The sequence below is a fragment of the Cebidichthys violaceus genome, unplaced genomic scaffold (assembly GCF_023349555.1).
Source record: "Cebidichthys violaceus isolate CVI_PGR_0920_01 unplaced genomic scaffold, fCebVio1.0.p SCAF_104, whole genome shotgun sequence".
Lineage (NCBI taxonomy): Eukaryota > Metazoa > Chordata > Actinopteri > Perciformes > Stichaeidae > Cebidichthys > Cebidichthys violaceus.
In genome coordinates this window covers 157,585-174,277 of record NW_027176268.1, presented here as the reverse complement: position 1 = coordinate 174,277, position 16,693 = coordinate 157,585, and the positions used below count along the sequence as shown (strand labels likewise).

General features: G+C 40.0%; 1 protein-coding gene across 1 annotated transcript in view; it reads left to right on the top strand.

Annotated features, from left to right (window-relative positions):
- The window catches only part of tesk2 (testis associated actin remodelling kinase 2), a 29,241-nt gene extending 12,893 nt beyond the window's left edge, over positions 1–16,348 (top strand). Inside the window, exons 6-13 of the mRNA XM_068731353.1 lie at positions 2,794–2,940; positions 4,152–4,234; positions 5,739–5,823; positions 6,331–6,414; positions 7,349–7,435; positions 10,394–10,532; positions 12,171–12,704; positions 13,358–16,348. Of these exons, the coding sequence (XP_068587454.1) occupies positions 2,794–2,940; positions 4,152–4,234; positions 5,739–5,823; positions 6,331–6,414; positions 7,349–7,435; positions 10,394–10,532; positions 12,171–12,704; positions 13,358–13,665 (1,467 nt within the window). The 3' untranslated portion in view covers positions 13,666–16,348. The remainder of the gene's footprint in view (positions 1–2,793; positions 2,941–4,151; positions 4,235–5,738; positions 5,824–6,330; positions 6,415–7,348; positions 7,436–10,393; positions 10,533–12,170; positions 12,705–13,357) is intronic.
- Positions 16,349–16,693: the final 345 nt, after the last annotated feature.

Here is a 16,693-nt window from a genome sequence, read left to right as displayed (position 1 = left end):
AAGAAAACAGTTTGAAGCGCCTTTTTTTTCTTTAGAATTAAGAACAACGCGCAACACCACAGCCTTTAGACAACGACAACTTCTTCCCCGAGCAGCCAAAACCTGTCCGTTAAGCAGTAAGCCAAATAGTGTTCGGTGTGATTTCAGTTTTATTGCTCGGCTCAGGTTCCGTGGCGTCAGGCTGTGTTGAGGGCTGAGATGTGTCGGTATGTCTTTTAGCTCTTTTTACCGCTTGCTCTGACGGTCACTATGAAAAACGTTTCTTAAAAAAAAAATCTATCTGTTTTGATATGTTCCAGAACGTAACGTGAGAAGTAGTTCATGTAAATGTACAATGAATAAACAGTGATGTGATTCATTTCACGGCTCTACTTTGCCCGTGTTCAAGGCACCCCAGGGTGCCGCATCGCCCACTTACAGACCCACTGAGCACCTTAGCCTCGCTTTGTCTCTTGCTGAATCTCAATCCAATGCACTTCACAGGAAAGGCTCCTGCAAGCATAATCTGGGCTAATGGTAATGCATGACCCTTGGCGGGATTATGCTGCTGTTTGAAGCTGCTCCTGGCAAACAAGGATCTTTTTGTTTGAGTATTTCCAGGTTTTCTTTCTTTTTTTAAAACCTGAAACACAGACGGTGTAGCGGAACAATTTCCTAAAACAGTATGTTTCTCATTTCCTGAGCAATCTAGGTTAAACGCGACCGCGGTCGAGGCCCGTCCGCGGCTCAAACATGTGCTTTGTCCAGTAATGACCGCGGTATATCAGTAACTCGGCAAGTAGGATAACGCAAATTCCGGGAAAAATACCGTGCCCGAATAAGAGGCTTTTTTTTTTTTCTTTTTTGAATGCGATTCAGTTACTTTCAGTTGACACAGCAGGTGCACTCTTTCTCTGAACCGTGTGATTGGCATGTTGGATCAGGCACACTTTGCCCTCGCGGCATATTCTGTGAGCGTGAGAATAAAACTGTCTGGATCTTAAGTGAGATGATAACGGGAGGAAGATGGATTAGTCTGACTTTGAATTGTCTCTCCAGTAGAGGTTTCCCCCTCTCAACCAGGCAGACAACAGATGTTGAGAAATGAGGAATTCGTTGGACAAATACTGTAATCCTCTGACATCTTGAATTGGGGTGTGTGTGTGTGTGTGTGTGTGTGTGTGTGTGTGTGTGTGTGTGTGTGTGTGTGTGTGTGTGTGTGTGTGTGTGTGTGTGTGTGTGTGTGTGTGTGGCAGGGAGCTCAATGTTTTGAAAGCACCGGTTTATCTTTTAGTCCACAGACATTTCAAAATAATAGCAGTAAATAAAGGATGAAAAAGACGCGGTAGACATGACAGATTATTCATGTCTGGTGGAATATTTTTAATGGACGTTTCACTCTTTAGGATCCGAGGATAAAGAATTCATTCAGACAGAGTACCAGGCTGATTTAAATGGTTGTAGGCCTAAATGTAGATCATATGTGAGACCTGAATAGTTCAGCTCACTTCTTATCTTCATCATCATCACACATGAGGCGACGTACCGACATCGACTGTCTGAGCTAACTGTGTCACAATGAATTTAACTTCATTAATGCAAAGCAGGTTTTCCATATAAGAGATTCTGGGCTTCGATCAAATGTGAATATGTTTATTTTGCATTTTTATTATTATTCAAATGAAATCCCAAATGTAGAAGGACACCTTCTTAAAGATGCCACCGATTGAAAACTATCCAGTTGGGATCTGTTGATGTCGTCCTCGTCCTTTTGGAAGCTGAACCGTCGCAGCATTTAAGATCTAAGTGGTCTAGAGAGAGGGTGTGATTAGGGACGTGGACCTGCTTCCAGCTGGAAAAGTCACGCACAGCTTAGTAGAAATAATGGTCTTTGTTGTTAGACGGCTTCTGATTGAGTTGATATTGTAATTGTCTTGGTCGGGTTATATCTCCACCAATTTACCAAGACAAATTCATTTAACACTCACTGTAAATATAGGACGAGATTATTTGAAAATTAGAATTAATCGGACGAGACGATATGATAAGAAAGGAAAATTTGTCTTGGGCTCCGAGCAGCTGCATCAATTAAACTGCTTAAATTTACATGTTGAATTTAAGACGGTAGTTCTGAAAAATAATAAAAATAAAAGAAAATAGTTTATAAAAGATCAAACCAGGTATAATCAAACCATAAAATATAATCAAGTTGCAATTTATTAGTCCCCAATAAAATCATATCATGTAATACTACTGCTTGTTGCTGTTTAGTATTTGAACGGAGGATGGAATGAATGAATGAATGAATGAATGAATGAGTTTTGGCTTACTCAATCGCCACTCTATTCAGTCCCACTAACATCAGCCCCCTTATGTCCTCATTCTGAGCCCGTCAGTCCCACCACAGTCTCAGCCAGACCGTCTCTTTATCCCACCCCAGCTCTGTCCAGTTCACCACTGTTGTGCGTGATATGTGACGTGGGATTAGTGCGTCCGTGTGTCTGCATGCGAGCGAGCGGCAAGGTCAGACTAGTTATTCTGGATCAAAGCCGACAGGCCGAGTGAAGGACCCCGGATCCTTTTAAACCCACTGAGCTGATTTGTCGTCTCGGCTGCCCGATCTTCAGCCGGTCCACATTCACGCACGGAGGATAACTAGCAGTTCTTCGTGAGCACAGTTGAACAAGCTGCCAGACAGATTTTATTCAGCCTCTTGCTTGATTGACCCCCCCCCCCCCCCCCCCCCCACGTTGTGCCTAATATAATACAACATTTTATTCATATTTACCTGTGTGTCTCTTTGTCTTTCTCCAGTACATCAACGGTGGAAACCTGGAGCAGCTTCTAGACAGCAACAAACACCTGAGTTGGCCCACGAGGGTGAAACTGGCCTCCGAGATCGCCGGCGGTTTGTCCTACTTGCACTCCAAAGGCATATTCCACCGGGACCTCACCTCCAAGGTTAGCTAGACGGCTAATTGGGTTGTTTAAGAGGAGAACTCTAAATAGAAGTGAAGGCCTTCTTGTGGCCTCAGTACAACACGGTAGCATTTCCTCCAGTTGATTCACGTGGGTTAGTATTTCTGCAAAGTACTGAACAGTATATATTCAAGTATTAGTGGTTTTGGCAGCTCACAGTGCAGTATCTGTGTTTGATCCCAGGATAACGCAGCGGTCTGTGAACATAAGACTCGTCTTTTGACGTCGGATACAAATGTTCGAGATGTCAGGGGTCTTGACACGCGTCTGCTCTTTTACTCCTACACCCGATAACCTCTCTGTAAAGAACACAGTGTCACAGTCCGATGTGATAATCTGTACCAGGCAGCTTCTAGTTTTCCAACTTGACCCGGAGTCCATGTCGGCATGGAGCTGGCAGGGAGCGGGGGCAGCATTCACTCTGCTGTTAACTCGTATCCATTTCCTGTCTAAGCTAAGAATAACAAATAAAAATGATGCGGTCATAGCGGGTTATAGTTCCTCAAATTAATACTAAGTCCATTTGATTATGACTCATATCTCAGTCATGAAGCTCAATAGACAAGGCAATTTTCACTCTTTTTATATATTCTAATTAATGTACTTGTTCCAGACGCTCTCTCCTTCCAACTGTAACTTTATGCTATGTTCTGGAGATCATACTGTATATATATATATATATATCATAGATATATCCTAACATTGTAAATAAGTTATAAACTATACATTAAGTACAAAAGAGGCCCAGGAAAAAGGCTGTGATGCAGAGGTATAAAGGGCAAGGTGACCGAATGTACCCAACACATTGAATATGAGCCGTACACTGAAGCAGCATAGCACTGCAGCACTAGAGTGATATGTAGAAATATGCTGTGAGTTTATAGAACATTAACGTTAAGCTCAACTCTTGGGTGATATTAATGACTGTTGCAACATCTACAGTAACTGTAGATTTACAGATAGTTCCGTTTAGAGAAGGAGGAAGAGTCCAAACTCCTGTTATTTCCTATTTTATAATCTGCAGAGAATGAGAAGGAAACAAAAAAAAGGAAAAGGCCTGAGTTCAATCAGGAAGTGGAGGTTTTGGCTCAAATTGTTGTCCCACAATTTCTTTTTTTCTTCTAATCATTCTGTGTCACAACTTCCTCAACGAAACATGAGAAAATAATGACAACGCTTTTGTGTGTTCACAGAACTGCCTGATCAAATGTGAGGACAACGGCTACACAGCAGTGGTGGGAGACTTTGGCCTCGCAGAAAAGATCCCCACCAATCTGTAAGACGTCCTGAGGATTATACATCCAGCCTATAGCTTACATTTACTCATTTACATTCATACAAAGAATATATAAATGATATCCATGTATAGTCACAGAGGATGTAGGATTATATTTTAAGATTGGAACAGTAATAAATAAGCAAATAAAATTAGAAAAATGTAATTAAATTCTAAATAAAATTCTAAATAATTGTTATTAAATATATGTGGAAACATTATTAAATATACTAAATAAAAGTAAAATAAAATAAATCTATATGTAAGAATGGGAACTTTACTTTCATTCATTAGAATGTAAATAAATCTTTTGGAAGCTCATTTATTTTATAGCAAGTTCCTTACTTATTCATGATTCACTACTTTTGATATTAACATTAAATCTGATGAATGTGAAGTGAGAAATTAGCTGTTTTGGTTTTTACTGGAGTCTCAAGCTACTCTCATTAACTCCTGTCGGCCCATAAGTTGCACACAAACCCATAAACTACCTGCCAGTCACCAAACGGTAAACAGACAGCTGGTGTGTGAGTGGCTGAGGAACAAAGCCGAGCATTCAGCAGTTAAAGCCCATAAAAGAAGAATATTAGACTTTTTTTAGGTGGTGAAACACGAGTCCAATTAGTTAGTGTTGTTCTATGTCTGCTTGATTGGGCAGTTTGTTAGTCTGTACTGCCCCTCATTTTACACCAGGGGTTAATCTTCTCATTGAGAAGCTGCTTACGTAGAACATCAGGGGCAACGTATTTAAAACAGCCATAAAAAGAGAAAATGTCCAAATGTCCATTTCTGCTCTCCGCTACGTTTCTTTCTGTTGAAGCTATTTGTAACTCACTTGAGCGTGTTCCTCCTCCTCATGCCAGCAAAGGGTTATTCATTAACGCGTGTGTGTGTGTGTGTGTGTGTGTGTGTGTGTGTGTGTGTGTGTGTGTGTGTGTGGCTCTGGCATTACCAGTAGGCCGTACAGATCACATTCCTAACTTTAGTGTTTTCATAACAGGAGGATAGCATCAGTGCAGGGTTGTGTGATTTTTTTTAATGCAGCAGCAGCACAATGAAGGAGCGAGGACTGTTTCCTAAAACGTCTTCAGGAGCACAGTTGATACGACTCAGAACAGCTGAGCATTTCTGTATTATTGTGTATCTATACATGTGTATGAACACACGTATCGTTTTTATGGCGTTATGTTTTTGGGTCGTCCGTCCGTCCGTCCGGCTGTAGGGGACGTCTGTCTTTGTACAGTCCGTTCTCGTGGACTTGATCAGGAGCTGAGTGAAACAGCCGGGGACACGGTGGACTTATTAGCTTCGTTTATCTCGCAGGTTGTTCATTTTAATGTTAGAGACATTTTGAAGACTTCACACACTCCCACAAAATCCCTCAGAGATTCTAGAATGATCTGACACAAATGGCTTCCTCATTATAATGTACCAAATACAATAACGTGTTGTGTGTGTGTGTGTGTGTGTGTGTGTGTGTGTGTGTGTGTGTGTGTGTGTGTAGTGCTGAAGTAGAGAAGCTGTCAGTGGTTGGTTCTCCTTTTTGGATGGCTCCAGAGGTCCTGAGGAATGAACCCTACGACGAGAAGGTAGAGTCACGAACCTCTAACCTCTAACCTCAAGTCGTGTTATTATCTGAGACGATGTGGAAATAACCGTTTTAGTATTTTCAATAACGATCTTCTGTTGTAATCTTTCATCAATCTCTGACACACAAGAATTTCCTTCGGGAAGAATAAAGTTCTAATTCATCTTGTCACTTAAACTCAAGTATGAATATGTTAGATGAGTTTTAATTCTATTTAAACAAAGACCTGGGGGGGAAGTGGATCATAATAACCAGGAAAAAATAAGATATAGATTAAAGCAAATCACTAATGATACATGGAAAAAAAACAAGATAGGATGAAGACGCACAGTTTTCATTGATCTTGGAATTTCTGTGAAATTGTGGAGCTCAGAGAGTTTGGTACATTTGTAGCATAATTTAGGGAATTCCACATGTTTTTACTTTATATTAAACCGGGCAGTTTGCCAATTATGAAACCAATGAGGATATTTCTTGCATGTCTCAACGTGTGTCTCTCTGTCTTCAGACCGATGTGTTCTCCTTTGGGATTATCCTGTGTGAGATCATTGCAAGGGTCCAGGCTGACCCCGACTTCCTTCCCCGCACTGAGGTGAGCGCTCATCTGCGTTCGCCTGTTCTCCACCTCGTATCACTCCGCCTGCCTGTTTGCTTTGTACACAGGTTGATCTGTTGGTGTCCCGTGATGCACACCCTGTTTATACTGTGTAACGTTCACATGACTCGTACACACCTTAAGGTCTTTGTTTTCTATTCTTGAAGGATGGGGAGTTCATGTTTATTCACCGCCTCTGGGAAAACTACAACGGAGCTGAAATTATTGTTCATATGGCTGATTATTATTGATCAACTATAGCTTATGTCATACAGTATTTAGTGATGTTTGTGTAAATGTCATTCAGCAGAGAGGAGTTTGTTTTTCAAGTGTAAAATGTCCTCAGTACGTTTTATACTCACAATTATTCAATAACTAAATTTAAGGGATTCTTATCCAACATATTTATACATTAACAAACAGATATGGCTTATTGTATAAGAGGCAGATTTTAGGCTGGTTTTTTTTTTTTTACAGAGTATAATATTAATGTGTTTTCTTTATTGTATCGTCATTTCAAAATAAGAATCGTCGTGTTTTAAAATATTGATATCGGTATTCGGCCGTTTACCTCAAATCAACTGCAGCTATTTTTCCAGGTTTTTTTTATGTATATTGTGACTTTGTTTTTCGAAATATTGTAAAAATAGAAAACTGAGCTTTTGGAAACCCACAGGCACATACTTTTTTTCCCCACACAGTGTTATTCGAAAATGTCAGAGCCAAAAACGCAAACTTGGCAGTCAGCGGGAGCGTGTCGGAGGGATTAGTTTGACATGAAGCTGGTTTTGGCAGAAGAGCTGCAGTCTGTCAAACATCTGATGAAGCTCTGTCTATCTTTGTCTTCATCCCACTTGCAGAATAGTAAATACGAATTTCCTGTTTAATGAATCCCTCCTCCGTCGCTCTGTCTTCTCTCCCTCCTGAGCAGAACTTCGGCCTGGACTATCACACCTTCCAGCACATGGTTGGAGACTGTCCACATGACTTCCTCCAGCTGGCCTTCAACTGCTGCAATGTGAGTCCACCGCACTCGCGTCCAATCAGTCCGTCTCTCTCAATTAAGACGTTTCCGTATTGTAACGACCGCTGTCTAAACATGTCTCCGTGTTGGGAGAAAGACTTTTCCCAAATGGCTTGTCTTTGTTGTTGTTTCTTGGGATTCCCACTGTTTTATTTTTAATTTCTTAAGTAACTATTACTCAGAAATAGAGGGGCAATCTGATTATCTGAGTAATCTGATTTCGTTCACGGTCCGGGGGGTCTTCTGTTCCCTAAAAGCTGGATCAGTTGCTAGGCAGACTCTGCTTTTCTCTATAGTCGTTTTATTTGATGTTAAAACTAAGTAACTATTGAGATGAGGAGGAAGTTAAGCACATCGAACCAAAGCAAATACAATGTCTTATTTCCTCAGAGTTTGGTTTTGCTCACATCCTGATCACTGGACTGGGATTGTGATTTTTAATTACAAACCACAGCTGATGAGGGCCTTAAAGGTTTTGAAGCCCCCTGCTGATTGATCCTGTATTGGCTCCCTTCATCTCGTCTCATCCTTGTCTGTTGTCTCGCTTTTAGCATCCTTTCCTCCCTTATCCTCCATCCAGGGCACCCCAGCACCCCATTCATTCATTGTCTTAATTAATTAATCAGCTGTCTTCATCTTTTCGTCCCCCGTCTTGTTCTTTCTCCCTCTTATACCGGTTCCCCTTCCAAACTGTCGATATAATTCTTCTTATTCCGGCCTGTTTTGTTTTGCTTCCCCCTTTTTCATCTTCAACTTTAGTCCATAATATTTCTTTGCATTTTCCTCACTTCAACAAAGATGCTTTGATGTGACATGTTGACATGTTAAAGCTACTGCGAGGAACTTTCCTCTTGTCTTGATTTGGGCGTTCCCTGAGGACAGAAGCCATAGCGTTATAGAGTCCTTTTAGAAAACCTCTCATGTTACTGCAGCAGGGTCTGACAGTCCTGGTTCTGGTTCTCCTGGGCCTCCCTTCCCTCCAGTGGACCTGGCAATACGGCAAACCCCAGCGGTGTGGCGTCCGAGTTGGCTCCCAGCGGGGCGAAGCTCTGCTGTTGGCTTGGGATCGGACCCAATGACAGAATAACTATGTAGAAATAGCCAAAAGGCTCCCTGATGGTCTCGTTTACTTCTGTAGGTCATATGGAGGCAACATTATTACATTTAGACTGTTTCATAACCAGTTAAATGTTCCTTTAGTAACTTTAGGGAGAGAAACTGCATGTTTTAAGAGTTAAGTGCCAATAAAAGCCATAAAACAATCTCCCTATGTGCCATAAAGACTTGTAAAATAAAATGCAAATGCTTGTAAAAGGCATCAGCTCTGGTCTTGTTTGTTTATGTTTATTATTATAATGTTGTACAATAAACATGGTAATATTTGATTCATGTTTTTAAATGGAAAGTGAGCTTGTTGGTGTATGTTGTGCTTTTTCCCTGATAATAATCTGATGAGTGCAATCAATGCCGTCTTCTGCACCATGATGCTGTATATAAATCTCATCCTTCTCCGTATCTCTTATGTTTCGTATCTCTTATGTTTCATATCTCTTATGTTTCATGTCTTTTATGTTTCATATCTCTTATGTTTCATGTCTTTTATGTTTCATATCTCTTATGTTTCATGTCTCTTATGTTTTGTATCTCTTATGTTTCATGTCTCTTATGTTTCATGTCTCTTATGTTTTGTATCTCTTATGTTTCATGTCTCTTATGTTTTGTATCTCTTATGTTTCATGTCTCTTATGTTTCATGTCTCTTATGTTTTGTATCTCTTATGTTTCATGTCTCTTATGTTTCATGTCTCTTATGTTTTGTATCTCTTATGTTTCATGTCTCTTATGTTTTGTATCTCTTATGTTTCATGTCTCTTATGTTTCATGTCTCTTATGTTTTGTATCTCTTATGTTCCATGTCTCTTATGTTTTGTATCTCTTATGTTTCATGTCTCTTATGTTTCATGTCTCTTATGTTTCATGTCTCTTATGTTTCGTGTCTCTTATGTTTCATGTCTCTTATGTTTTGTATCTCTTATGTTTCATGTCTCTTATGTTTCATGTCTCTTATGTTTCATGTCTCTTATGTTTTGTATCTCTTATGTTTCATATCTCTTATGTTTCATGTCTTTTATGTTTCATATCTCTTATGTTTCATGTCTCTTATGTTTCATGTCTCTTATGTTTTGTATCTCTTATGTTTCATGTCTCTTATGTTTTGTATCTCTTATGTTTCATGTCTCTTATGTTTCATGTCTCTTATGTTTTGTATCTCTTATGTTTCATGTCTCTTATGTTTTGTATCTCTTATGTTTCATGTCTCTTATGTTTTGTATCTCTTATGTTTCATGTCTCTTATGTTTCATGTCTCTTATGTTTTGTATCTCTTATGTTCCATGTCTCTTATGTTTCATGTCTCTTATGTTTTGTATCTCTTATGTTTCATGTCTCTTATGTTTCATGTCTCTTATGTTTCATGTCTCTTATGTTTCGTGTCTCTTATGTTTCATGTCTCTTATGTTTTGTATCTCTTATGTTTCATGTCTCTTATGTTTCATGTCTCTTATGTTTCATGTCTCTTATGTTTTGTATCTCTTATGTTTCATGTCTCTTATGTTTCGTGTCTCTTATGTTTCATGTCTCTTATGTTTTGTATCTCTTATGTTTCATGTCTCTTATGTTTCATGTCTCTTATGTTTCATGTCTCTTATGTTTTGTATCTCTTATGTTTCATGTCTCTTATGTTTCATGTCTCTTATGTTTCATGTCTCTTATGTTTCATGTCTCTTATGTTTCATGTCTCTTATGTTTCATGTCTCTTATGTTTTGTATCTCTTATGTTTCATGTCTCTTATGTTTCATGTCTCTTATGTTTTGTATCTCTTATGTTTCATGTCTCTTATGTTTCATATCTCTTATGCTTCATATCTCTTATGTGTGTTTTCTTGCCCTATAGATGGACCCTAAACTCCGTCCTTCCTTCCCAGACATCGTCAGGCACCTCGAGGGGATCGTCGCAGGCCTCAAAGTTGAAGAGATGGAGCACGAGTGCGACCCACTCAGCGGGGACAACGACAAGAAGACCGTGTCCAAAGGTAACCTCACTCTGTGATGCAGTGGTTTTTGTCATTTCCGCTTTAGCTTTACAGTCAATAATAGTCACCTCCTTTTGTTTACAAGACACCTTCAACTTCCTGTATGGGTACCAGCCCGTAGTCCAAGGACGGCAACAGAAACCTCCTTGATATCCTCCTCCTGGCCTCTCTAGCCTTTCCCCTCCAGGCTCCCCTCGTCCTCTTGTCTAGTCAGACTGTCAGCCGCTCAGCCGATCAATGTTTCCCCTTTGTCACCCCGTCGGTGTCCATACCAGTTCTTCCTGCAAAGCACGCTGTCGATTCCATGTTTGGTTCAGTCAGTTGCAAGCAAACAGTTTACGTCCTCGCCCCAAACCCACAGCCAGGTTTGTTCAAAGCCAGATTTAAACTTCACTTCCTTTTCAGTCAGACAATTAACTTGTCAAGATCTCTTTTTTTTTTTTCCCCAATCTGGATCCCCTGTTCTCCACCGCAGTAAGTGACTCAAATAAACTCTGTTCCAACATTTAACTGTATCGCACTTCAAAAGAAGTCTTTGGTTGCTGATAATATAAACTTCACCACGACTTAGGAGGAGAACTGGTCTGAGATTTTGGATGCCTGTTTAGAGATACTTGATCCATGCAGGCCCAAGTTTCACTTCTAATTCGGTCCAGCGTATCGCCGCCTGCATGTCTGACCGTCCAGGAGTCAGGAGGCAGTAATGTAATGTTTTTGTTGAGACGAGCCAAACGGCTACTTTTCCTCAGTATTTGAAGGAGGAGAGCGCGAACATACGACGTTACAGGTTTATAGAAGTGACACTTCTTCTGGTGTGGTTCAGTCTAACAACTAGATGTACAGTCTGTTGGCATAAGTAATATATCTGGTATCTTCTTATGTGGGAAACATGGCCTGGATCTGACAGTTCTCACTTGTCTGTGATGAAGTTTTTCTGCTCCTTCGCTCTGTTTACCTGGTAACATCACCATTTCCTCAGAACCAGCATCGTAGCAGGAAATAGTTCTGTTGCGTAACGACTTTTTAGAAAAAACATTTTGGTCTTTTTTTGGCCCTCGTGAGTAATTCTCTCAGATATTTCCTGGCATAAATGAGACACACAATCTAACTGAAGTGCAGCACTACATGAGATGTGGGAGGAGATTAAAATGAGACGTTTTCATGGTTGGCTCATTTGTTTGAATGTAGCATCTTTGGGAATAACTGATTTTAACAAACAAGGGAAATTACTATTTTTGTGCCAATATGAACAATCTGTTTCTTAATAATGTGATGATGATCAATCGCTGCGAACTGAGACTCCATTTCAAGACGGGACATTTTTTTCCATCCCAGTTTCAGTCATAAGGTTTATGAGAATATTAAGATCCAATTACAATTCAGTGGAGATTTCTGTATGGAAACAGGGATTTATTATGGAACTCATGCCGCTGTTGTCTCCACAGGATTCAGCCTGTATTGCCACCTAGTGGTGTTATTAGATTATCTATTTTACCATCAGAGCACTAGCAACAAGATATGATAGTATGTCTGTTTCTCTCCAAAAAATGGAATTTACACCTCTAGAATTAACACTCGTAAATTTGACTATCAAATGTTCTAGTTTTATCTTTAAACTTTTCTGTCTCTTGGTTCAAGGGGAGAAGATCCAGGGCTTCAAGCGACTGAACCCTCTCGGTTTCCAGGATGATAAAATCCCTCCAAAATCCCCACGGCCCCGACGAAACATCTGGCTCAGCCGCAGCCAGTCGGACATCTTCTCCTGCAAACCAGGAACAAAAGTCAACGTCCAGGACCCTTACTACAACCCTCCCGTTGCTCAGAGGGCCTCCAAAGCCCGCAAGATCAACCCGTTCACCGCCCGAGAGGACCTGTGTGGGGGCAAGATCAAGTTTTTCGATGTGCCCAGCAAGTCTGTCTTCTCGCTGGTGTTTGACCTCCACTCGCCTCCGGGGAGTGTGTTCATTCCCCAGCCGTCTGCTCACGGACCCGGAGGGTCCCAGCAGGGGACGTCTTACTACTGGCGGCAGCTGCCAGGAAGACAGTGTCACTCTCTACCGGTGTCCCCCCAGCTGCCCCGCTCCGAGGTCTTCCACCTCGCCGCTGACGTCGGCACCAACAACAACGGTTCTGTTACCTGTAACTCCAGCCAGCTCGCCACAACGCTGCTAGGTGAGCTGTCCGTGAGATGTCCTTTCAGCATTTTTGAAAAATAAATAAAGTGTGGAAATATAAAAAGGATTCAATAAAAAAATAAATATAAATGAATAAAGTAAATAAACAAAATGTAGAAATACATAAAATATGGTATAATATATAAGTATCTTAAAACATGTGGATATATATAAAGATAAATAAGTAAAATAATAAATGTATGTGGAAATATAAAGACAAAGAAGTTTTAGAAGAATAAGGAAAAATACAGGAATACAAATATATAATTACATAAACATAAACAAATGAAAATAGACTAATTTATTTGCAATATATTTTAAAGTATACAAATAAATATATACAGAAATAAATGTGAAATAAAATAAATTCAAATACTTATTTTTCTGCTATATATATATTTTGTCTTTTATATTTCCACATTTATATTTATATACATATATATTTTCACATTTTAAAATGTACTTTACCTCTTTTATTTTCTGATTTTACAGATATATATTCTTTTCATGGCACTCATTCATGGTTGTTGGTTATGTATTAACGTGGCTTTTGGCAGAAACTAAGCCACATAGATTCTTTGTATCTTGATAATAATCGTTCCCTTTTCTTTCTTCACTGTTTTTCTCTTTTCTCTCGTTTCCTCTCCTCAGCAATTAACTCCAGGTCGGACGCAATCCTGGCGGGGAGTGACGTCCTGCAGAAAGCGGTGCTGAGCGGCTGGGCGAAGAAATACGTCGTGGTTGAGATCCCACCTTACTGCAGGCAGCAAGAAGGGGAGGAGGACGGAGAGGTGGAGGGGAGGAAGGAGGAAAAGAAGGAGGAAAAGGAGGACCTTGGGGAGAGCTGGTCTCCGATGGTCCCCGGCGTTGAGAGAAACAGTGGAGAGGCGATGGAGTGCTCCAGCATCCTGGAGGAAGAGGAGGAACGAGAGAGAGGGACCGACCCCTGCCCCATGTAACACACACACACACACACACACACACACACACACACACATGGTGGAGGTGGTGGATTTGGACAAGAGAGGCTGTTGACTGAGACCTGACACATTTCAAGACATTTGGAAAAAGACAAAACTGATTTTTATCTTTCAAGTGAATGTTTCACATGTTGATTCATAAAAACACACCTGGTGGAGATACATAACTAACTTTTTAAAGATGCTATCACCCAGGTGGGACAGAACAAGTCTCCATTTAGCACAAAAAAACCTGCTTTTATCAACACAACGGACACTCGGCATAGAGATTATTTTTTTGGAAAGGTTGTTTATATTTAATATTGTGAGATGATGTAGATTTGTTTTCTTTTAAAGGTTTCTTATATTATGCGTCTTGTGTATGGAGATCCGTCGTGTTGTGTATGTGTTTAAAAGTCAAAGCTTGTGTTTTGATACTTTCCCTCTGTGCTCTTTGTTAGACAGAAGTTTATATGAAATCACAAAGAATCCAATCCTTTTTCTGATCAATGAGACGAGATTCACACGAGAAAATGAGGCCAAAAGCAACATGAGACAGATGTTTCTACGTTTTGTAAGGATTCACAGGGAACTAAATGAAACGGTGACTTTAGAGAGGAGACGGTGTTAGTTCAGGATTTCAACTAGCCACTCGTTGACATGGTGGCGGATTTGTTTGCTCAGTTGCTAAATCAGTGAAACTAACAGCTCTCATCAGTCAAAGCAGAGCATTCACAAGCGCTGTTGTCCAGACATTAAATCCAGAACACGCAATGTAGGCAAACGTGAATATTGTACAAATTAAAAAGTCCTTGTACATTTTTTTTTTTTGCTGCTCGAAAGCCAACTTTCAAATCTCAGATGTCAGAGTCTCCTTGAACTCAACACACGTTTTTCAAAACGATCTTGTCGTGTTATTAACACAGAATGAAAATAAAGCAAAAAAAAGTGTGAAATGCAAGATTATGTAACTTTTGAAAGACAAAATAACACAATATTTCTCTAACAAATGACGAGTTGAATTCATAAACGATAAAACTCACCCTGTCTGTCTTCAGATCAGGGATTCAGCCGCTAAAGCCTCGCCTGGTCTGGTCTATGACCAGTAGCTTATGGTGTCAAATATCAGCAAACTTTAGATGTTGTCTTTTAGTCGACTCACTGTGAAGTGCAACTCGCACTATTCCTGTCACAAGTACAGTCTCCAAGGGCCAGGATGCTCTTTCACCCTCAAGAATGTCGTCATTAAAGCAACTCTCATCAGAATACCGTGAGAAATAACCTCAGCCACCATGCTGTAGTGACCACATACGGCCACAGGGGCTGCTGTTTCTAAAGTTACAATAGTCTCTCTTTGAAGTCAAACCTAACATTTATAAAACCTGTAAAACCTACCCTATGCTGAAACTTATTTCGATGAAGAAATACTCTGATATAACTGATGATATTCAAGCATCTTAAGGAGCCGCCATTGTTGTTCTGAACGGGCGCCTGAAGCTGCCGGCAGCTCCTCACAGGACGTTGTCTCTGTTTGGCTCACCGTCCAAAAACACATTCCTTGAAGCAGGAAGAGATGTATTTTCATGTTTTTTTTGGGAACCTTCCAAATCCCCCCCCCCCCAAAAAAAAGACTATTTGACCGCAGCCAGTGTGTTCCCCGAAGACGGGAAATCAATCTTATTGCACAAAACAAGAAGTCTATTCACTGTGTCGAAGTCCTACAAATACGTCCTGAAACAGTGTTGTGAGACAAACGATGTCTTTACAGATGTTTGTATCGGTCCACCAGGAAGGTGCTGCAATGAGGAGAGGCTTTCCTGGTTTGACTACTCCTCGTATGCAGCTATGCCTCTATTTATACTGTCTCATGCCAGTCAATATGTCACATGGTGAACATTTTATTTTGAGTAAAATCCGTCTCAAACTTCACTAGATTGAATTCCATCTCTACCCCAGCGTCTCAAAGAGAAACCAGTGAACTTCACTTACCTATAACCTCACAAGAGACTTCGGTTCATGGAAGCATTTGACCTAAAAAGGAGCCGATGAGTCGGTCTCAGGTCGGATGAATAATATTTAGATTTGGGGGGGGAAACGGCCCGGTGTGTCTGATGTTTCCACTGAGGGAAATATCCAAACCAGACGGAGAGCTGAGTTTGGTAGTGTTTGAAATAAAAAGGTTTGTTCTGTCACAACTTATTAGTTCTAAATATAAAGTAAATGTTCCTTCATTTCCCCCCCTGAACAGATGGTACAGCTTGTAGTTGAATTAATAGTACATTTATATATTTGGTGGTCTCATGATGATTTCTACTTTTGGTACCACACTCCAGTAACTATGTGAAGTCGACATTTCCTCTTTGTTTTCTTGAGTCTCTCAACAAGCTGTCATGAAACCGGCCTTCTATGTGTTGAACCACGTCAGTCTCTCTGATCTCAGCCTGATCCGTCAGTTGGAACTAAAATGCACTTGTACAGCGATAACAAACGGCGATCTCCTCCAAACTCCTCGTCACTACTTTTCTATGCAACCAATGTATTTTACAGTATAAAGGATCTAATTTGATATTTATGAGAAAACATTTTTAACGTCTTACCTTTTTTTTGTATATAAAGTTTGTTACCGGCTTTGATGAATACAGATTGAGATGTTTTTGCTGATCGAATAACAAAGCGTCTCAGAGTTTTCCTTGTTTGTCTTCTTTTCCTGTTTCTGTCTCATGTCTCATGTCTCAGCATCCGTTTTCATGAAAGATGATTCAAAATATAACTCTGAGGTTGATGAACAAAACTTACTGCAATTTAAAATTTTCTGTCCATCTAGATGAAAAAAAAAGTGTGTTTCAGAATGAAAATATTATTTAAAGTGATTTTTCAAGTTGCTAATCCTAAAAAAAAAGATTGTGATCAGAGATGACACATGTCTCCTTTATTATTTTGTTATAGTATCTATTGTTTTATATATATATTTTATGAAAATATGAAAAAAGGGAAACATTGATTGAATATATTTGATACCAAAAAATAT